Here is a 24,003-nt window from a genome sequence, read left to right on the forward strand (position 1 = left end):
CATCTTAGACAACCTAATGGCAAGACAGCATTTTCTGATTTTGGTTTCCACGCAAAGAAATACAATAAATAAATGCTATAAGGTGAAATCACTGGTTGGGAGAAAGACAAATACATTGTACAAATACAATGTTGACATATCAGTGGAAGACATTCTGTATTAATATAATAGTCAGATCTAATCAACCCAATAAAATAACATGTCATGTAATATACCAACTAACACAGAATCATGTACATAAAGCACCTCAGACAGCCCCCACAATGGGCAAGCAGGCAGGGCGTTGCACGCAAAAAGCGCAATTACATTGTTAATATATTAATATAACCGTAAGTTGATTCCCTTTGAATTTGGCTCCCGCTGCAGAGAACATGCGCAGTCTGCGCCACGCTGCCTTCAGTCACCGGAGCAGCTGTCCAGGGTTTGGAATTCCAACATGGCAGAGGCTGTGGTCAGTCTTCCTCTTCCCCCCCACTAACTTGGAATGGTTTCAAATCGCGATCAGCCACGCGTAAACTCAGCGCGCCTTCATCTGCACACTCACCGGATCGATGGCGCAATAAAGCCCGACGCCGCCCTGTCACCTTCACAGGTAAGCTGTCTGTTGCTGATGTTTGACAATTAAAAAGAGAAACGGAGCAGCCCAGGACGCGCAAACGCTCAGAGAGACTGTGCCGCGCGTCACGGAGCTGCAGCGCAGGCTGACAACACGACACTGCGTGTGCGTGTGCGTGTGCGTGTGCGTGTGCGTGCGGAGACAGCATAAAGGCTGCGAAGTTAGATTAGACCGAATGTAGCCCGAGTTACTGCACGCCTGGACCCCGACCCTGAATAACTTTCCTGCAACGAGAACTTCTTGCATGCCAGGCTGAATAAAACGTGCGCGATGGTCGCAGGCTGGAGGTTAATAGATGGATGGGTTGTCATTGCGCGCTCAGTGTGACAACTGCTGGCAAGTAATCTATTTTAAAAGTAAAGGAGGGGGCATCACGCTGGGTTAGCCTCTTCCTCTAATAGGCGGCATGAAGAATGTGTGTTGTGTCATCTCCAGCCTCGCACACGCTTCCGATTCTCTTGTTTCAACTCGCGCAAGAAGTGAGAGGATCCGTCCAGCCGGCTGCCGGTGCGCCTCTCGCCTCTCCGTCCAGCGCTATTTCATTTTTATTTGTGTTTTGCTCGCATGTTCCTTTTCCGATACCCGTGGAAAGCATAAGGGCGCGTGCGCTTTTAACTTGTGAAATCTGATCGCTGAAAGGAAAAGTGTCCCTAATGAGAAGCAACCTTTGGAATTCCGACTCGTTAAAATTCCGTTTGTGCTGTTTTTCCTCTTTTGTTTTCAGGCTTGGAGACATGATCACTAGCGCCAGTATTTATGGTATGTTCATCTTGTAATTATCCTTGATATTATTGTTATTGTATGTCACGTTTTGAAACTGGTTGTGCATGTTTGGTTCATCTTCAAACATTTACTTAATTTGTTCAGGTTATAATAATTGGCAGCCATGATCCAAATAAGAGCGCATTGTGTGATCAATGTATGGCATAATGAAAGGCTGAATAATGTGGGGGAAAATGGCTATTTTAATTTGCTTTAGTTTCTCTTACTTACATTATTTCTCTGTCTTTCACATTTGAACATGCATGACTCTAAAGACTATTATTTTCCTAATCGACAGCAAAAGTGAATTTATGCAAAAGGTTTACCATTAAGATTTGTAATTTCAGACCTACTAATTTCAAACTGCCTTTAATGTTGACACAAAATAATATTAATTAGCCACCAATTAAATGTTTTCCCTTTCAAGAATTTGTAGAAGACAATTCAGGACTTCTGGAAGAAAGAAAATATTTTTTAATGCATGTTAAAATTCAGGATGAAAATAGGAAGATGATATTAAAATAAAACAGCAAATTCAGCATCACCAATTCACAATAATGGTACCAGCTGTAAATCCATTACATCTTGTCTCAGTAATTCTAAATCTGTAGAATGACAGAAAAGTAAACAACAAAAATACAGTGGATACATCAATGCTAAGAGATGTTATAAGCTGATATGGGAAACATAATACTAGAATAACTTTTTGAAAAAATCACACTTATGATCATTTTAAGTGTAATTTTTTTAGTGTGTCTTTACTCAGCTGTGACAATCTGTAAAAACTCACAGTTGACACTAAACCAGGTTAGCACGCTAATTAAGTCCAAAAGCATTTACCAGAAATCGTTTTTATTCATGTTCCTGTGAAGATTGCTTATGACAAGCCAGTAAGTGGCTCTGAGCTCGGATCCAGTCAGGAGAAGTAACAACTTATGTGCGTTCTGTCTTTTGCAAACACTTTGTCCTGCGTGAACCTTTTCCACCTCCATACAACAATTTTGTTAATTGTGTTCACACATTTCATTTGCATGTTCCACTTTGAGAGGAAATTAACATGAGCTGAAGTATGTTTTTATTCCTCTTCAAAAATAACAGCATTGCCGCATCCGTCAGTCAGTAGTAGAGAGAATCTTTTTTTTACATCGCTATCACGATTCATTATGTTTGAGTGTTTGAATGTAATGTTTTTTGTAAAGTGGGTATTACATTTATGGGTTAGGTTTTTATGCGTTTAATATTTAGACCAAATCCATGCATGCTTGGTGGTTATTTTTATTGTGAAAGAACATTTATTTGAGCAGCTCATATATGGATAGTGAACTAAATGCTACCTAATTTGAAGCATTTATTAAAGTTCTATCAAATTTTAAGTATCAGTAGATGGTATATTATCCTAACACGAAATATTGTGCAATCTGTTTATATAAAATCTTATATAAATGAAAACGCATTCATCATTCCTGTCATACTAAATGTCCTAATTTTCAAGAGCTGTGTATTTGCAATAGTTATCAGGTCCATGTCTGCTCTCCTGCAGCGCTAGGTGCTTCTTGCAGGTCCTTACTTAACCCCAGACACCTCGAGTGTGCATGGAAAGAAGCTGACAGCTGTTTTTCTTTCTGATAAATGCAATCTAAGCTGTTGGTTGACATGAATCTTGAGCTGACATTGAGGACAGATGCTGATCCTCCTGTTTTCATTGTCCTCTTCATGAAATGTCACACATGTTCACACTTTATGGAGCGGCTGTAAATACCAACACAAATTTGTGTGAAGTAAACGAAATAATTGCATCCACTTGTTTCCTGATGACACAACGGCAGAGAAATATACTTGTTTTATTTGTTTGTGTTATATTGAGAGAAGGACTGCCTGAAGATAACAGATTAAGCAGATGCTCCCTCTCCACAGAAAAGTTGGTTTTATTTACTCTTATGAGGATATTTCACTTCCAAAGTCATCTGGAAATTAGGAATAGCGCAGCTTCAAAAGCTAATATTTTTTTATGTTATTTTACTGCATGAATCAGATTAAGTTTCCATGAATTCAGTGATTACAACATATAGAATACGGTTGATTTATTAATTTAAGTTGCCTCCAAAAAGAAAGACAAAAATATTCTTCCTATGTTAAATTTGAATTTGAAAGGGTTGTGTCTGTTTGACACAATTTAGCTCCTCGAAACAGTCTATCCATAATTTAAGATTACTATTACTGCACTAAAATTGACAATATGACATAAACAATTAAGACATACAGCTGGCATGTTTTACACGCCCAGTGGGATGTTTGCTGTAGTAAATCATTGAAATATAAAATCAATTAGAAATTCATCTGCAGACATGTACATATTTGGCAGTGACTACAGGGCATCCCTTTGTCCCTTTGACTGAAATGCATGAGATGAGTGCAGGATCTTTTTGTTAGAGCAAATATGTTAAGTGGTGTCTTCACTGCTTTTCATATAAAAAGAGTGGGAGACCCCGGTGGAGTTATACGTTAGCATAAGGGACAAAAACCGCCAATCTTTCTTCTCAGGATTCCTCCCTCCCTCCCCCTCTCCGTATCGCTGTTCATCTCCCTCTCTTCTATCCACATCTCTGTCGTTTCCCTCATGGCAGTTCGCTATGATATCTTTGTGTTTCTCTCGGCGCTGACATTTCTTGCAGTGATCTATGCTGGACTACATTAGAAAGTGGAGGCAATTGTCTGTTGCTATTCTGAGGGACGTGTTTGCTGTACTGCAAAGATGAAGGACCATGAATCCTTGACATCCTCCCATTCGCTCCCCTCCTCCTCCCACCTCTCATTTAGACACAGTCACTGTCTGCTCAGACTTGTTTTTTTTCCTCTGAGTGACAGCATATGGCATAGACATTTTCTAAAATTCATGTGGCTTCCGTTGGCTGCTTGTACTTACCCTTCATGTGTCTCCTAGCTACAGGCCTGTTGTGTTTTTTGTTTTTTTTTCCATCTAATTCAAACAACATGCTCATTGTTTAATTTAGTTTCTATTTTATTTGTTGCAGAATTGCGCATAAGCAACTGGCTTGTATTTTAAATACGGTAACTCCATAGGATTGTGTCGTAGCATAGTTTTTGTCATTTAATTGTTTATTTTAGGTTTGTGCATGTGTGAGTGTGTGCCTATGTGATTGTGCACATGCATGTACTTTTGTATGTGTATGTCTGCTTCTCTTTGTGCACATTTATATTCCTCGGAACCAGTTTAACCAGTTTAGTCCTCAGTTTTTGTTATTTATTTTTTATTTTAAACGCATCTTTCATATGGAACACCTTTGATGCTAATATGATCCAATGTGCTTATAGGTCTCAAGATTTTCTAAATGACTTGAGTTGTGTAATATTGTTGATTTATTCAGGTCAGATATGCCAGGCGTATTATTTATTAGCTGCATTTGTTGCTACTCCTCTACTCCTCATCTCAACACATTCATACAGAGGCTTTGTTTCACACGGGGTGTCTCTGCACTCATAAGCAGACGATGCAGCTGCAAGTCTGTTGGGGATTGGCTAGAATAGACCGTCCCCAGGTGTACTAAACTAGGTTTAGCACTAAGGCTTTTATCTGGACTTGTACGAGATTCATGTGCATTCATAGATTTGCCGCTGTAATTATCATTCCCCCCGTGGCAGCCAAAGAGACGTTTGCCTAAATCACTGATGTCCTCATTACACTGTTTACATTTTAATTAGACACGCAAAATTCTTTTTTAATTGCCTTAAATAAATTGTTTTCCTATTTTAAGTTTAGGAAAGATAAACTAGCATTCAGAATCAGAATCAGAATCATAAAAAACATTATTATCCCCGTGAGGGGCAATTTGTTGTCTGAAGATCTGCTACAGCCACCTCACTTACTGAACGATGATTTCACATAGTGCCACAGTTGTAGACTTCTTTACACCTCATAAGGGTTTATTAAGTAGTTTCATCCATAGGATCTGAGGGTGGTTGAATCTGGTTTCATATATTTATGTTTTTTGCCATTATGTATTGTTACTCTTAGCCAGTGAATATCCAACCCTGAAGGACAATGATTTACAAAATCTACAATTACATGAATTTTGGCACTCTGAGTCGTCATCGTGTGGCTGAGCTCTGTTGCTTATCATTGAATAACCTTGGTGAAGAGAGGTGTTTTTTCCTGTCCTTCCAAAGTATATATATATATTTTTTACTGCCTGCTGTTTTGGAGTTTCTAGAATAATGTGAGAGCAGCAAGCATTGTACAAGAGGATAAGGTGAAACTCAATATTTTTGCTGTATTGAAATTCCTCTTGTGCGCTCAAAAAACAGTGTTTGACTAATCTCCCAATCGAGGCCACCATTCTAGCAAAACTGAAAACTCCTGCAAGTAGAGAACATTTAAGTAGTTTTAATACCACACTACATTTATCAGATTCATTATATGTAAATTTAAATAGTGGGTGTTTGATATCAATTTTTTTTTATTTGAAAAATGTCTCTTCATGATGACCTGCCTTAATCAGCGTATCCCCTCTATTATGACGAACATCATGAGATTGCGATCCCACTTCTTTGATTTTACAAAAAGTAGCTCCTTATAAATTTGATAATAGGTGGAGAATATGTTACTTTATGAGTAAAATTACAATATGAATATATTCATTTAACACTGCATGGCAATTTTGTTACTGGGTGACAATATCAGAGTTGTCTGATGCATGTATTTAATTGCATGCTTGAATTAACTTTGATATTTATATTCAAGAGCATGCAAGGCTTTGCTTTGAATTCAAGTTAATCTTTTGACAGTTCATTGTCCCATTCATCACAACCCATGCTAATTGTCTCAAATTGATATCTGAGACAATTAGCCAAAGCGATGATCAGACGAGATGTGAGCCATCAGTGGTTTTCTCGACGTTGTCAGTGATTCATTCATCGTCTGTGGAGTCTGGTGGTTGACAGTTTGGCATCGTGCCAGGTGCTGGCAGAGGAAGCCTTGGGAGCGAGGGATGTGGAGAGGATGAGTTGAGGTCTCCCTGATGGTCTGGAGAAGAGGGAGGCGAGGATGAGTCGGGAGGGTGGGGAAGGAGGATGGAGCGATGGACCGCCATAGAGGTTTGAGGCATCAGGCTGCGTCAAGGCAACAAACGTCCCCAGTGAGACTGTGGGGTGACCGGTGTGCTTCGAAGTCAGGAAGGACATCTGCATATTAAGGGATTGCAAGTGATGTTGTGGTTTATTGTTGCAGGGCCCTAATTATTACGGTGTAAGATGAGGTGGTGCACGAGACATGAGCAGCCTATGTTTGTTCTCCTCAAAGTAGTTGTTTTAATTGCAGGTGACTTTTTACAGTTTCACTTTAGAGAAAAAAAAAAAGATCTTTGATTGGTATATAATTTAGATTCATACTCATAAAGCACTTTTTTTCCCCTTCGTTAGTGAAAAACTAGAAGTCTTGTCTGGTGTTCGGCCTATTTGACGATCCCTTTTTTGAGTCCACAAGGAATCAGATTAATTTAAATCAGAAAAATAAGAGTGCCAAGAAAGAAAAAAAGAAGGAGTTTAGAGTCATCACAGAGCTTTATGAGGGCTGGCACTTCTTTTGTGTTCATTATCGGGAAATCACCTCAGGGAGTCGTGTTGACTTTGCTCAGTCTAAAATAGATGTTACAGTGGGCTGCCCAATGCTCACTCGCTAATGCTCGTTCTCTTCCACTTTTATTATCTGGAGAGGTAAGGGGGAATTACCAAGTGTCGGATTTGCTGAGAACACCTAAAGACAACATAGGAAAAAAAGTATGGTTTTACTGTGTCGGATGTTGTGTGCACAGATCCCTTTATTCCTCAGAAATGAAAACTATTTTATTGTTACATTTTTTGTCTAATGCTCCCCTGATTTAAAGGAGAAATACATTATGTTATCACTGTCTTAATAGGCATCCACATTCTGATATCAGTATTTCTATATTGTACAGAACAATAGCAGCTTCATTTAGGTGGAGCGTGATGTTTCTGCAAGTCAAAGACTGACTGCATTAGCTCTCCTACGTCTTTAAATGGATCCCATGAGTATGCGGCTCTGTTGTTTCCATTATTCATTTTCAAAACCTCCATGTAGCTTGTAGAGGCTAGAGGGGTGAAAAATAATTTTGTGTCTAGAAAAAAATGGAGTAAAGTTACTGCTTTATGCAAAGCGTGCCATGCCTTGGGAGCATGTGAGCTGGCTGGCATTCTGAACGGGCAAAGGATGGACTGCATGTCTCTGTGTGTGTCTGTGTGTTCCTGTCAGTCTGTCAGCTAGGCCTAGTGTGGCTTCCCAGAGGTACCTGGGGGAGACCCATCTAGCACCCAGTCAGCCTCTGCTGGCGGCCAAGTGGTGACAACGGGTTCCCACAGAGAGAAAGTGTCATAATATGTATGTAAACTAGTGACAGATGACTGGAGACATGTGGCCTGTAGACACTGGGCCTGAAAGTAAAGCAGTTTTGCCTCTTCAACTTCTTTTCTCTCATCCCACTTGAGACTTGAGAGAGCATCAGACTCAACAAAAGCTCTGAATACTTTGACAACAAGTCAGAGATGTGAAATAAAAGGATGAAAATCATTTGGCATGAAAAGACACATGGTATACGCAAACGTTTGGCTTTCTTTTGAGAGGCTGAAACAAAGGAGTGAGGAGTTTTTAGCGTGCAGAGCTTCAGGCAGCTTTTCTAGGCCACAGGTCATGTGGGTCAGTGTTACACTCCCTGCAGCCTCACTTCAACCCTCTTTCTGGAAATAGAACATGCAACGTCACCCAGCCATGGAGGTAGATTCCAGACCTCTGTGGCCACAGGCTGCACAAGTGGAATCTGCTCGTGTAGTTGACCCCAAACGTTTGAATTTCCGAATGCTCCCGATAGAATATTGTTATTTCATGCATACTCAAGTAAGGAAGGCTGCATGAATTGCCTTGTACAAAGTGAACCAGTATATTTAGATGCTGTTCACAATTCATCAAGGGATTGTTCGCTAGCCAGAGTCAGATTTATTCAACAGTTTGCCTGTAACCTGTAAGAAGTAAAACATAGCAAACTTTGCAGTGTGTGTCTTATTGCATATTTCAGGTCAATGGCCATTTACCTACTTTCTACTCAGGAGCATTCATTTGCCACAGATGGAAGGTTGGGACAAGGAATAGCCTTGATGGAGATCACAAAGTGTCCGCCGTTCTTCAGGAAGTTGTGCGCGTTCAAAGCAACAATCCTCGTCTGGTCAAGGTACACTACATGTACAAGTAAAATAATAGGAGCATTTGTGCTTTGTGGTTGTGAACACCTGGCTCTTTTCCTAATCCTGACCATACAGACAACGTCTCGTGTAAATCCAAGTGACATCCCCCTGCCCCCCCCCGCCCCCCCTTCTTCTATCCAGGGAAGTCAAATCTATCTATCTATGATGGTTTTGTACACCGTGAAATAAATCTGTACCAAAACTGTATTGTGCGCTCCAGTAGAACCATTGTACTCATCTGCAGTCCGTGTGTTGCAAAGAGCCAATTCACATTTGAGCAACGGTTGACCCTAGGTTGTGTATATTGATGAGGGGGATTTGTTGCTTAATAGAATTGTGTCTAATTAATTAGCTTTTAATTGGCTGAACTCTGCACATGCAAATACAGCAGTGTAGAACAATCATTACTTCAAACTGTATAAAGGACTGCATATTGAGGTCATCTTAATGAATTGGGTGTTTTTGTCTGGTAATTTTTATTTATTTATTGATGGAGAATTCCTCCAAACTAGCCTGAGGAATTGATTTATTATTTCAGAAAGGTATCAGTGAAACAAAGAGGAGGAATCATATTTGAAATAACTACCTCTCCATTTGTATTAATCCCATTTATTTTTCCAAATTGTATCCTGGCACAGATTAACCTTTTTTTTCTCCTTCACTTCGTAATCTGTTAAGGAACGCTGGTGCTACTGCTGGTCCTCTCCTTCGTGCTTTCTTGTCTCATTTCTATCAAAGCCTTCCACTCGTTTAAGACGACTCATCTCCCCCTGCCGCATACAAGTCCGTCATTTATATGAATCAGACTGAGCCAATGATTGCGTTGCACTCGAACATACACACGTCTCTATTGCGTAATATTTAACAAGCCAGTCACACAAATAAGAGACGTTAAAAACATTTTTTTGTAATATATAATTTGCTAATGGTAAGCCTTTTTTGCAGAGTTAATTTAAGTTATTTTAAGTGAAAATGATTAGCAAATAGCATCAAGTTGATTGAGATGACAGAATTGCTTGATGATGCTGGTGTTTCATCTCATTATAGTGTTTTCTGTTTTTACATATTTCACTTGACATTACATTATTCCTATTACAGCTTGCTTCACTGACATACTCATCTGCTTTTATTTAATTTAACATTGATGAAAATCATATACAACACATTATTGAAAAAACATTTTTACATTTCTGATGGTGTGTGCAACATGCATTTTTACACACTAGTTAGAGTAAATCATATTGTAATGTGGATATAGGCATTGAATTATTAAATCATATTTTATTATATGACAACTCCATCCTATAAAATCTGGCAACAACAATATATTTTATTGAACATATTATAAGATATTTTATTGGAAATGTTTTTTTTTTACTTGAATCCCAAAATTGATTTTATCTAAAAGTAATTTGTGTGCCACAAAGTTAATTCTGCCTGTCGCTTTGTCTTCATTGTATACTTAATTGCTGAATTTCTCTCTCAAGATCACACTTGAAAAATGTCACATAATACTGTAAATGCCTCAGTTAGCAAAGTTCTTAATAATGTGCATAGCGCTTTTTGTCTTGTTTTGCGAAAGATTCCGGTATCTGTGTTTTCTTTCTCCGCCTCAATCAATGATTTGCGCTATGTACAGATTATATTGACTTTGACTATTTGCTTTGACACCCCAACTGTAAAAGATTAATCACAACTGTAATTGAATGATTGAACAAGCAAAATACATTTGTGCGATGTTATCCTTTGATCACTTGAAAGTTCAACTTAAAGTCAGAATACAGGCTTATTATAATTTCTACACATTTGATGGAAATATTTTCTGTCACATGAATAAAAATAAATCTGCGATATTAAATTCCTTGTACATCTTAACTTAAAAAACATTTAAAAGGAAATGTTGTAATTGGCACTATGATTCTATGACTCCTCGAAGCCAGCGTTTGTCAGTGGGCGAGCCAATCTCCTCGGCGGCTCTTTCCTTGTAAAAGTTCCCCTTTATGGCTTCACTACTTCACTTCAGTAACTTTATGGCAGTATAGCTGAGAGATTTCTATTTCATATTGACCTAAGATTGCTTCAGTTGTCTCATTTCACCTTTTGACTGGCCTGTGTTGGAGAAGTGACCTTGCAGGAGGCTTGTACTCGATGCTGCAGAATGCTTCATAGGGCTAAAAAAAGCTTGTGGTTGTTACGGGCAAACACCCTTTTTCTAGTCACTTAGATATTTTCAATTAGATTTTCCAACAGAAAGTGTAATGCATGAAAAGCAATAATTAGACCAACAGATGGTCCTGTGTTTCTTTGTGTTTGCAAAACAGATTATTTCTTATTTGAGCAATAGTAAGAGACAAGTTCAAATAATTTTTCTATCATCATACAGGCAAGTGACAAAACAGTGTAGTGCTCGTTGTGTTAGATATGCAGCGAAAAGGACAGTCATATTATTATCATATATTTTTCCATGCTGTGAGAAGACTTTTTTTCATATACAGTATACATATATACATATCTGATAAAAGCACAGACTCATTTCTATGTAGCTGTAGGGAGCGCTTGGTGCGGACATAAAGGGTTGAAGGGTTGCCCCTGTAAAAGTTTACATCTACATATCGTCAAAAATCACTGCATAGAAAGGAATGTTTTTAATTTCGCTGGCCAAAATTCGGTGACATTTCTCATTTTTAGGGATCCCTAAATTGTGCAGCTCATACTTTGTTCCTTCAGTATGTTGATTCTTTCATTTGTAGCTTTTTCTTTTCATGACAGTTTACTTCCGTTCAGTTTTCTTTCTATTAGCGTCCTCAATAAAACGTGTTCTCATTCACACTGTGATTTGCCTCCTGTCTAAACCAGTGGATGCATGAAGTTATGACAGACCAGTGAATAATAAAATCATCTGCTAATTACTGCTTAGCATGCTGGGGTGAAGATCAGATTACATTGATTTCTGAATTCTGACTTCTGCTTTAAAATAAAACTCCAGATGTTATAAATAAAATAAAATGTCATAAAGTTGTGCCTACATTTTTTGGTTATGCTTTCTTCCCTGTTAGGTCTGCACCTCTGTGATTAGAGTCTTCCTTGGGAGAACTTTGTGCGATGAAGATGTTAGTCCTTAGCGTTGGATCAATGAACCTTCGTGTATTAAGGTCACAATCAAATTTGAAGTGTGTAAGTGATCTCTTGAGACATAGACTAGCCAAATTCACAGAAGCTTGCAAAAAGCACTGTCTGCACTGTACTCATGAAACAAGGTTCACCAAATGCTGGAATTCAACTACTGTGTTCTTTTAACTAACAAGCCATTTGAGTATTCATCAGTATTACGCACTGCAGAACACCATGAAACATGTCTTATATAATTGTCTTATTGCATTTAGTGTACAAGTTCTACTTGTGTGTGAATAACTGTTAGTTTAGCATGTGTGTGGATGCAGCCGTACTTGGGGTAGTAATGGAAGATGTAGCCTTGGTGGCCTCTTGGCCTGAGGAGTCAGGGTTTAATTAGCGTCTCTGAGAAAGAGCAATGGCAGCTATGAGGATTTCTCAACCTCACCATTTCCTGTATCGCAGGGAAAAAAATTAGAAATGCATGTTCTCCGCAAGCAAATAAAGTTTACCGCCGGCTCAACCCAAAATCCCAGCGGATTTGAGAATATCCATGGTATGTCATAAAGAATGCAACACATTACCAAACCGATGTGTTCTACATCTGAATATATTCACTGAGAAGTGCTGCAATGTTTTCTTTTCTGATGTCTGTCTGTATGAAAAGAGAATCTTTAGCAAACATTTACACACACACACACATGCACAAACAAACACACATTGCTGTCACTAAAAGAAACAGCAATGTTAATGTCAGTACCAAGTCCGTTTGTTTCTCCTGAAGATGTAGAACTTGGGTCTTAAATGCGTGATTTCTCAAAACAAGAGGATTTAAAAAGAATCTCTAAAACAACAGTAAATAGTTATTTTTCCAGAGATGATTTTCAGCAGCCTGCTAATAGACATTGGGTAATGTAGTAAATATTTACAGCAGCAGGGCATGCTCATTCTAATGAAGGAACACACAGTAGCAGAGGCTTCTTCTGCGCTACTCTCTTCATACACAACACAGTGGCATTTCTTTATCATCACACTGAACAGGGCTACATTTACACAGCACACACTCTAATGTTTAATACTGCCTTGTTTTAGAGACTTTTAGAATTCAAAGTAGGTACAGTAGTACAGTTAAATTCTGAAATGATTATTAAATCTATATGAATTATTCAAATTACCAATATCCCAGTGCCAGAAAATTGACTTCCATTGAAAAAGAAATTCTGCTCTGTAGATTAATGGAGTTTTTTCTCAGACTTACAGAGATGGTGTTGTCCTTTTTTATTCTTATAACTATCATCTCTTGTTGATCACAAACACATGCCATATATAATCTGAGTTGCAGGGTTATGCTTAGTGTAGCTGCAGATAAAACAAGTGGTGAAACAGTATAGTGATGGATGGTTATCCTAACATAATGATATACATTTTGGGTACAGCTACTGTGTGGAGAAAAACAGGGAGCTAATTACATAATGCTTGTGGCCAGTTGAGTCTTAACTGATTTCCATTAAGACTTGCTGTAGAAAAGAGCTGCAGAAACAATCTTTCTTTGTCGCAAATGATGGTATCAGGACTTTCACACTGAACCAGGCATACACAATGTCCTGATGTCCCTGTGGCGGAAAAACGACAAACATCTTTATGAAAAGGTTACATAAAGTTGACATATTGCACATAGAGTAAAAATGACTGTGCTGGCTTTGTACTTTATACTGAGCCATACTCGGACCATGGTGGCTCCCAAAAGAGATGCATACTTTTAGGCAGAGCAGCACCTTTAGACAAATGTTTTAAATAAAACTATATCTTATATAAGTTTAAATGCATTCAACCTGTTTGTAGTTTTTACATTATGTGTACTTTCCTTGTGTTAAGATCAAGAATGTTCATCCTTGCTAAACCCTTGAAATAAAGCACTTTAACCCCAAATTCTATTTTAGATGGCAAAACATTTATACTATTCAAACAATGTAGTACTACTCTACTACTACTGGTAGAAATAGTATTAGAAGTAGTAGTCGTGCTAAATTTTCTTCATAGGGAATGGTGGGGTAGAAATGTGCCCAGAGTTGTTTTTAAAAGTATATTAATAAAAGGAAATGACCTCTTAAACTGTTTTGCCGCTGTAGTGATATATTATTCAACTTTAACTTCTAGTCTTCTGCAGTTTTTTTGCACCTTTGAACCACTGACACAGTTCATAAAAAGTAATTATTCATAAGGATAAAATTATGGAAATAAATGTGAGGAACATAAATCCATGCAACACATGCAGATCAGGATGCAAATCTGTGTGCAAGTACTTAAGCAACACAAAATAAACATTGTATACAGTATAATATTATGTTATTTTCTGTATTGTTACTTTACTCAAACATATGTGTTCAAATATTTGGTCGTTTTTGTTTTCTGTGATTTCCATCGCCATGCCACATAAGCTGGCAATCACAGTCTCTAGAATTTAGTTCCCAGTAGCAGCATCTAATTTTTGGACACATTTCTAAGGAACATAGTTAAGTTTGTGGGTTAGGATGCACACAAGGGTTCATGGTGTCTGAACAGAAGGGGGGAGGGGGAGTGCATTGCATGTACAATGTCTAATGTACACAGGTCCACAATTAATTAAATCACGCAATGTATGCACACATACACACACATTTATTGTATGTCCATATGCACCAATGAATGCAGAGTTTCCCATCTGTTGATCAGAGTAAAGAAATCAACCAAATCAATCCCATTTTGAGAAGTAGTTATTTAATACCTGAACTAAAAAAAATTGCCAGCACTTATCGTGATAAGGTATTCCCTCTACCTTTTTTATTTATTTTGAAGCAGTTGTAAAAAAAAAAAAACCAAAAAGTGAATTTTTTTTATTACATTTATTGACATCAAAATATATATTATAGTTAATTAGGTTAATTAATTTAAAGAATTAGACATAGTTGCAGCTTCACCAAGTTGATGCCTACTTTTATTAGGTAAGTAATTTCACACCATTTGTGCTCATGCAGCTCATAATGAACAATTGTTCTTTCATCAACTACACAACTATTATACACAGCCATTATACTACAACTATTATGCACCCTACATCTATTATATAAATGAATTTACCATATGAAAAAGAGTGCCTTTTTCAGTATTCAGGTTATCATCCAATTATACAATCAGCTAACGTCGTGTCAAATGCTTATCTGGAGCCGATCGTGGTTGCCAGACATTCAGGTTAAATACAATAAACATACTGTAAGTGCATGCTTGTACAGTCATTTTCACCTTTTATGATTGGATTAGCCAGTATCCACTGGGATTAGTGTGGGCGGAAGCTCTGGAAAAGACGCTGACAAAAGACATATCTTCTCTAAATGAGAGGTTAAATGACACCTTGCCTTGTAAAGATTGGATTTACTGGACCGCTACAGAGAGTTTAAATAGTCTTATCTTGATATGTGAGATGATTGGGACTCCAGCTTTACCGATTACCATTTCACATTGTATTAGAATGTTATATCAAACCCCAAACTTAGAATATGTACAGTGAAATTTAATATGAATATGAGCCTGTTTGTATTTATGAACGTAATTACTGTCTGTCTGCAATATTTGCAGGCTTGTCAAGTAGAGAGGTCTCTGTGCAGAATAAAAGCAAAAGCTCCCATAATTATGTTTACATAGTTGTAATGATCAGTAATTACAAAAAACTTTCCAACATGTCTACTTCCTCGACTGGGACTATTGTTTGGTGTGAAGAGCAGAGTTTATGCAGCTTAATTATGACATTGTACACTACCAAATTCAGCAGTCTGCTTCAGCTCTACACTTCCAATACATAATCATGTTCAAGTCTGACTTTTAAAGAGCTCATTACAGTTAGTTTTCTAAAGAGCGGCTTATTAAACACAGTTACCTAATAAGCATCGTTGGTGGGGCAAATTGGTAAAAATGGTAATGAGTCTGATTAGGCCACGTTTCAATTACAACAGCTTTCTCTCTCTCTCTGTGTCTCTCTTTCTCTCCCCTCCCACCTTCCCCTCCCCCAAACCAAAAAGAGGAAAGAAAGTCCAGGATTTTATGCTTGAGAATCCTCCTGGAAGGCATTTTGCTCTCTTTCTTTCCCTTTCTCTCTCTATCTCTCTCTCACTCGCACTCTATCACACACACACACACACACACATGTCCACACAGAGGAAAAGGAAACTGCTCTGCCACCTCTGTGTTTCCTTTCAGCAGCACAGTAATGAATAAAGAAGTGTGCAAGCGGCTGTCCAATTTACGCATTGGGAAATTGGATAGACAGAGTGGAGGCCCACTCTTGTTTGCTTAAAAATGGCAGAGGCTACCAGATTAATAGTTCCCAAAAAGGTCAGCATCTCTGTTTCACTGATGGTGATCAGTGAACCAAAAATTAAATGCCGTACATAGAATAACACCATGTCAAATGCATTTCCAATGCATCTTTTTTCAAAGACTAATTTGATCTATATTAACATATGTCTGTTTTTAATTTTTGAATTCATGAATGTATTTATTTATTTTTATTTTCTTATCTTTGAACATGAATCTAACTATGAATGACTCCAAAAACTGGATAAAATGTTTGACCAGCAACACTAGTATTTTCCTATACTACCAATTTGCCATAAAGGATCTTCAGATCTATAAACCGACACACACTGTGGTCCAACAAAGGCTGTATTTGTTCAAAATCATTCATTCATTCATTTTCCAACCACTTACTCCGTTATTGGGTCGCGGGCCAAGCTGGAGCCAATCGGTCAATGGGCGAGAGGCGGGGTACACCCTGGACAAGCCGCCAGGTCATTGCAGGGCGACACAGAGACAGACAATCAGCCACACACTCACATTGGTGATCAGCCTAAGCTGCATGTTTTTGGTGGAGGAAGCCGGAGAACACGGAGAGAACCTACGCAAACTCCAGAAAGAAAGGCGGAGTTCGGGTTTGAACCTGCAACCTTCTCGCTGTGAGGCAACAGCGCTTACCACCGCACCACTGTGCGAGACCACTCCACCAATGGAGTGTATTACTTCTGTAATGACAAGAAAGATGAGGAAACCTGTGGACGGTGCACTTATTTGAATTTCATGGTAGATGGAATAAAGGGAATTTTATCACAACACAAAAGTGTAAGATCATTAAACTGATGGTTCAAAGTTCATCACTATTGAATAATTTCCTTACTAATGAAGTAAATATTTATTTTTCTCATTAAATGGGATGTAATAATTGATATGCTTTGAACATTTTAGTCCCTTAGGGAGCTTGAGATCGAAGGCTATCAGCAATATAAATATATCTACCTCCCTTGAAGTCCAAAGGCTGATTCTTATGAATGATGAATTTGATAAATCATCCAAACTAGGTGGCGATGGCGGGTGCATATTATAGTAGCATGAACTCTGGAATAGGGAGAGTCATGTCCTTATCAACCCCAAAACAGCTAAATAAACCATCAAGTCATGCGTGCAGATGCATGCATGCGTCCCTGTGTCTGCGCTCTCTTCACCGTCATGGTGACGAGGTAGCTGAGCCGAAAGGTGAAGCTCTCCGGTCGACCTCCGTTCCTACCCTCACCTGTGGTCACGAGCTTTAGGTAGTGACCGAAAGAACAAGGTCACGGGTACAAGCGGCTGAAATGAGCTGCCTCCGTAGGCTGGCTGGGCCCTTCCTTAGAGACAGGGTGAGAAGCTCCGTTATCCGCAAGAAGCACGGTGTCGAGCCGCTGAGAGCAGCCAGCTGACGTGACTCCCCGTGCGTCCCCATGTCTACGTTCTGCCCGTCCATGCTCTACGGCATTTTCCCTGCATAAAGTTTATTTTTGGTGGTAATGTTCCAGCAAAAATGGGCAAAAAGGTTTTAGTGTGTGGTAAACCCTTTGAACGAGACTGCTTTCTGGAGCGGGAGATAGACAGCAATAGACCGATCGGCGCTGCGTCCGCAATCCTGCCGAGTCCCGACGGTGGGCCGATCCGCCACGGTGAGGAGGGAGATGAGCCGAAAGGCAAAGCTCTCCATTTACCGGTCGATCTCCGTTCCTACCCTCACCTATGGTCATGAGCTTTGGGTAGTGACCGAAAGAACAAGGTCACGCGTAAAGGCAAATGAAATGAGCTTCCTCCGTAGGCTAACAGTGGGAGGCTCCGGTGCGATCCGCTACCTCAGAGCGCGGGGCTGCGATGCGACGCGATCCGGCATAAGCGGTTTGAAGATGGATGGATGAATGGATGCAGGATTCAAAGCATTTTTATTCCGTCCTGAGTTTATTTGCCGATCATTGTGTGCGTGTAGAGACACTCTTCCCTCTCTCCTGCATGAGTCGTAAAAGAAGAGCAGAGTGGATAAAATAATTTTTTTGTGGTAATGTTCTGACGAAGATTGGCAAAAATGTTGTTGTGTGCGCTGAAACATCCCTCACGGTTTACCATGGTAGCGTGCAAGTGCGCGTGCTCACTATGAACGTACTTTTGCTTCTGGGTTTCGAGCGTTTCTGGTAATTCTGTTTGAGACAGAAATGATGGATGCTGTCCTGCAGCATCTGTTTGCTGTTTAGACCAAAGACTGGCACAGATATGTCATATAAGTGCCTGAGAACTGGGTTAACTTGTGGAAAAAGGGTATAATATGTCTCCTTGAAAAATACAGCAGATTAATGATTGGCTGACTATGCCGGTGTGTAATGCACTGTTGGATATTTGAGACCGATTGATGAGAACAGCTAACATTAATTAATGGCTCCAGACTGATAACAAGAAAATTACATTGAACGTGAATGAGAGGTGTGTACAAAGTAATAGCATGAGAGAAAAATGTTCAAAAGGTTTATTCTTCCTAACAGGAATTATGTCAGGTTTGGGTTTTTTATGGACATTTTGGTACATTTCTATCTGTGCTTGTGGTCATGTTTATGTGAATATGTGTTAACTATCCATAATATTTGTAGAAACCAAAAAGTCTTTCTGCCTCATTCCAAAAATGTGAAACTCAGGTTTGACTTATTTTTCTTATAGTGAGTGAGAGTATCTCACCATCTATTTTTAGCAGTGTACTGTATTCACATTAGCGTGTTGGATGGTTTATTTTTAATAAAATACGAACACTCAGATCTCTACACTTTGCGGGTATCACTGATTGACCAAAGTGGCATCTTGTTCAAAAAGGATTAACAGTAATTTAAGAATCTCACTCAATAAGATGCTATTAACAAAATGTGTCTTGAGTGTAAATGAGCCATGCTGAATGATTTCACAGAAACCATTACTCTGACTGCAGTGTCAATAAATGCTGTGAAGACAACAATGTGCTACTTGTTATTGTGCACACACATTTTTTTGCAGCATGTGAAAATAACTTGACAGTTTGGTAAACTTGTATTTTTATGTTGAAATAACAAGTCAAAATAGGCTGCCCTGGAAAATAATTTTTCCAATTATGAACTTTTGCACTACACCCACACCAAACTGCTCACAAGCAATGCTGTAGATGACTGACTAATAAGTCAGGGGTTACCAACTGGTGACCCCTGGGCCACATCAAGACCACAAAAGGCCTCCATCTGGACTGCAAATCCTTTTGGCATAATGGGAAAAGAGATCGGTCAGCTTTGAAATTATTTAAATGGCTTGGAAAGATTGAACTTTAACAGGTATTAAGTGAGATGATTTAATATAAGTTGTTGTTGAGATACAATCACACAAGTTTTAAAAAATATATATTACAAATTAAACATGTTGTATTTCTTGTTGCTATTGTTGTTGTTATTTTATATCTTTATTAGGGGTTAGAGTTAGGACCAGTCAGACAGAGGAGGGTTAACATTATGACTTTCTGGCTGACTTAATGAAAAGGCTTTACTATAGTAAAGCACTTTCATTAAGCATGCATGGTGGTGTAGTGGTTAGCATTGTCTCTTCACAGCCAGAAGGTACTGGGTTTGAGTTCTATCTGTATGCAGTTTGTGTGTTTGCCCCATGGGTAATTGGTTTTTCTCCCACCTCCAAAGACATGCAATTTAGGTGAATTGATTACTCCAAAATTGTCCATAGTGTATGAGCGTGTGCGTGAATGTTTGTCTGTGTCACGCACCTGAGGCGTACCCCACCTGTCGCCCTTTGTAAGCTGGGATAGGCTCCAGCAACTCATGTGACCTGCAAAGTGGCTGCAGATGAGATGATTGTCTCATCTAGAAGAAGATGGATGGACTATTCAATTTGCATTTTGTGGATTGTCACTGTGATAATATAATTTTTAATTCAGAACATTTTCTGTCAGTTCAGGAAAATGTATGTTCCAGCATAGAATAGTCACCATGCTGTCTTTTTTACTTTTGTATTTTTTCCTTATACACATTTTTTTCCTAATGCATTTCCTTGGATGGCTGATGGCCTTGTGAGCCACATCGTGGATCTCTTTGAAAAAACATATTATATTTTCCCCTTGCTTCCGGTCAGATGAGTGTTGATATGAGATTATATCTGATTATTCTGAGCTGCAGCCTCTCTAATAGTCTATATTATTTGGGGAAATGTACATCCTCTGATAAACAGAGTAAGAGATGACAGCATGTGTAAGAACTTTTATTTTCAGATTGTCTTTAGGGTCCAACATGATTATTTATGTCACTCAAATCCTTAGGGACATACAAGAGAGACTGAGAGAGGCTCCAGAGAAAAAAGACAAGTGAAGAATGTGTTTCCCCCTCCGTCCCCCCGTCTGTGGATGGTGAAGCAGTAGGCAGACTGGATGTGGATGTAATTCATGCTGGGCTGAGGGGTTTGTGTGATGAAAGCAACAGAGCGCTGCCAAGGAAGATTGCTTTGCTGCTCTCCTCCAAGCAGATTTAAAACTATATCAGAATGCCTCAGATGAGAGTTGGATTATAGACTGACCTGCAATGTCTGTGTCATTCTGCTCTGTGTGGAGTGGATTATACCACCAACACAGTATAATGGTTCCCACATCCTCATACCAAACATGGTGTGTTTTCAGTTAGTTTTGTCTGATTATCACGTTGGAGACATTTTGACATAATGGTGCACGTTCATATAAAAGCGTTCTGACATGTTTTTCACCTTTACCTTTTCACAGTATTTGAATTATTTAGTATTTGATAATCACATAGATATGAAACAATTTATTGTTCGTTTTGCATCTGTGGTGTAATTTATTTTTAATTTATTGTTATTTTGCATCTGTGGTGTAATTTATTTTTATTTTATTCTTATTTTGCATCAATTGATATTGGTTTTATTTTTATTTGTATTTGTATTGTTAAATGTCGATGATTTATGTACTAAGGACTTTCAATGGAAACAATACCGCAAGGGCTTTTTTGAAATGCTCCTCTTAGACAGGATGTTTGACTCTACTTGTACTCTAACATTCTATCTAATAAATGTAATCATCATCATCATCATCAAAAAAAAACATTTTTAATGATTGTTAACCATGATTTAATTCTTACATTGATGTTTCTCTTTCTTTTATGGAATAACTAGGTCTAAAGATGCAGTGGACCCCAGAGCATACACAGTGGGCAGAGCAACACTTTGACATCTCATCCACTACCCGCTCACCAGCGCACAAAGTAGAGGCCTACCGGGGCCACTTACAAAGAACATACCAGTATGCTTGGGCAAATGATGACATCTCTGCACTGACTGCCTCCAATCTTCTTAAGAAATATGCAGAAAAGTACTCTGGGATCTTAGAGGGTCCAAATGAAAGAGCCCTGCTGTGTTCCTACTCTGATGGCACCGCTGGACTCATGAATGGACGAAAGTCAGAGAATGAGTCTTGGCAGGAGGGGATTTACCCAATGAACTGTGCTCCAGATGTTATATCTGTGAGCAAAGCTGGAATGACAGCTGCCTTACCCCCTACAGAGGTGTTGGCTAGCATAGGCAGCTCTTCAGGGGTCCCTAGCAGCTTGTCCGAGCCTAACTATTCCAACAGTAACTGTGGGAGCCACACAGCCACAACTCTCCAATCAGGCCTCCCCTCTCAGGAATATACTACCAGTTACAATGGCCCCTACCTGCATTCTAGCTACTGTGGCCAGACTACCCCAGTACTCCCCTCCCCACACCCCTCTCCCTTGCACAGTGCTGGGCTGTTACAACCCCCACCTCCTCCCCCTACCTTAGTGCCGAGCTACAATGCTGGGTCTCCAAACCTTCCCAGCTACAATTATCCTCCAACAGGTTACCCTTCTCAGACTGCTGTTGGCCCTGGTTATAGCCCTGGGGGAGCACCACCTCCTTCTGCTTATCTACCATCCAGCATTGCAGCTCCTACTCCAATCCCTCCTTCCACACTGCCTGGATACAACTACCAGTCCCATAACCATACACCAATTGCACCAACACCTTTGAATGGCAGCGCATCACATTCATTAAAACGAAAAGCTTTCTACATGAGTGGTCATGGCGAAATTGACTCTCCCTTTGGCAGTTTCAACTACAACCAACAGCGCTCTTCACAGAGCCCAATGTACAGAGTAGCAGACAGCAGTATCTCAGACTCAAACAGAGGCAATGGCTTTGACAGGAATGCTGAGGCATCATCGTTAGGGTTTAAGACAACCAAGCAGCAAATGTCTTCAGATCAACAAAGAAAATTTCTTATACACTCTGGCAGAGCACTAACTCCTCCATCTTATGGATCAACCAAAAGCTCTGTTGGTGATCTTGGATTAGGTGAACCCTACAGCAAGTTTGGATCCCCCATTATGAGTGAGCAAACTGAAGAGCGCAGACAGCACCTCTCACACTCCCTCACAGGTCCTGACGTCGGTGTGGCTAACTCGTCCGTCCATGCTGCAGAAGAACAGCTGAAGAACAGTGACTCCAATATGGTGGAGATGGTCACCACAGAAATCCTACAACAGGGCCCACCTGTGGACTGGAATGACATTGCAGGTCTGGATGTGGCCAAAGCATCTATTAAAGAGGACATACTATGGCCCATTTTAAGGCCAGATATGTACAGTGGACTTGCCACATTACCTCGGAGCCTCCTTTTATTTGGACCTCAGGGAACTGGTAGAACACTGCTTGCTAATTGTATCGCCAGCCAATTGGGGGCTGCATTCTTGCAGCTCAACAGCTCAGCTTTGGTGACCAAGTGGCTCGGCGAAGGGGACAAGATAATCCAGGCCTCTTTCCTGGTGGCTCGATGTCGCCAACCAGCTGTTCTATTCATCAGAGAGGTGGACCTGCTGCTTTCAGCTCAACTCAGTGAGGAGAGTCCAATGAATCGGCTCAAGGCTGAGCTCCTCGTGCAGCTTGACAGTATTCTGACCTCTGCGGCGGACCACATCCTTGTGGTTTGCTCTACCAGTAAGCCTGGAGAGATTCCCGAGTCCCTAAGGAGGTACTTTACCAAGCGACTGCTCATCCCCTTGCCTGATGGAACTGCACGGCACCAGATAATCAGACAACTACTCTCACAGCACAACTACTGTCTTAGCGACAAAGATATGTCACTACTGGTTCAGAGGACAGAGGGCTTTTCGGGACTAGATGTGGCCCAGCTGTGTCAAGAGGCTGTAGTAGGTCCTCTTCATGGCATTCCTGGTTCCGATCTATCAACCATTCATTCCACTCAGATGAGACCGGTCTCATACCAAGACTTTGACAATGTATTCTGTAAATTTCATCCCAGCATATCACAAAAGGAACTTGACATGTACACTGAGTGGAACAAAATGTTTGGTTGTAGTCAATGAAATAGATCGTTCCTTAATCCTAGTTTTAATTCCGATCCTGATAGTGTTTGGCCTTCAGTGAACAGAAATATAACAGCAGTGTTGACATGAACATATACAGAGCAAAGGGACTGACCTTGAAGACATCACACATCAGTATAAATTAATTGAATTATTTGGAGCAGATACCTCCTGTTTTTGTATATACACATAAATATATAAATATATACATATATACATACAATTCTGCTGATCTTTACATTAAGTTGCTATCAAGTGCCTGAGGTGGTGCTGTTTTTTTCTCACAATCCTCATTGGTGTGCTAATACATAAAAAATAGCTTTAAAATGAGATTAAAAAAAATTCTTGCTTTCTCTTTTTCATGAAAACATTCTTCTGCAGCCATGTCTGTTTCGTGCTCTCTCTGAACAGTAGTGGTTGCTTTGACCTTATTAAATTTATCTACGTAATTACAGTTAAACTTCATCACCTTACACAGTTTTTATGTATATGTAAATC

The 24,003-nt window shown here is 39.5% G+C and overlaps 1 protein-coding gene across 1 annotated transcript; it reads left to right on the forward strand.

Annotated features, from left to right (window-relative positions):
- Positions 1-371: 371 nt before the first annotated feature.
- fign (fidgetin) lies at positions 372-23,505 on the forward strand. Its single transcript, XM_068746707.1, is given in 3 exon segments — positions 372-461; positions 463-592; positions 21,275-23,505. Coding segments are annotated over 3 exon segments (2,451 nt in total).
- The last annotated feature ends 498 nt before the right edge of the window (positions 23,506-24,003 follow it).

Source organism: Brachionichthys hirsutus, chromosome 12, assembly GCF_040956055.1.
Source record: "Brachionichthys hirsutus isolate HB-005 chromosome 12, CSIRO-AGI_Bhir_v1, whole genome shotgun sequence".
Lineage (NCBI taxonomy): Eukaryota > Metazoa > Chordata > Actinopteri > Lophiiformes > Brachionichthyidae > Brachionichthys > Brachionichthys hirsutus.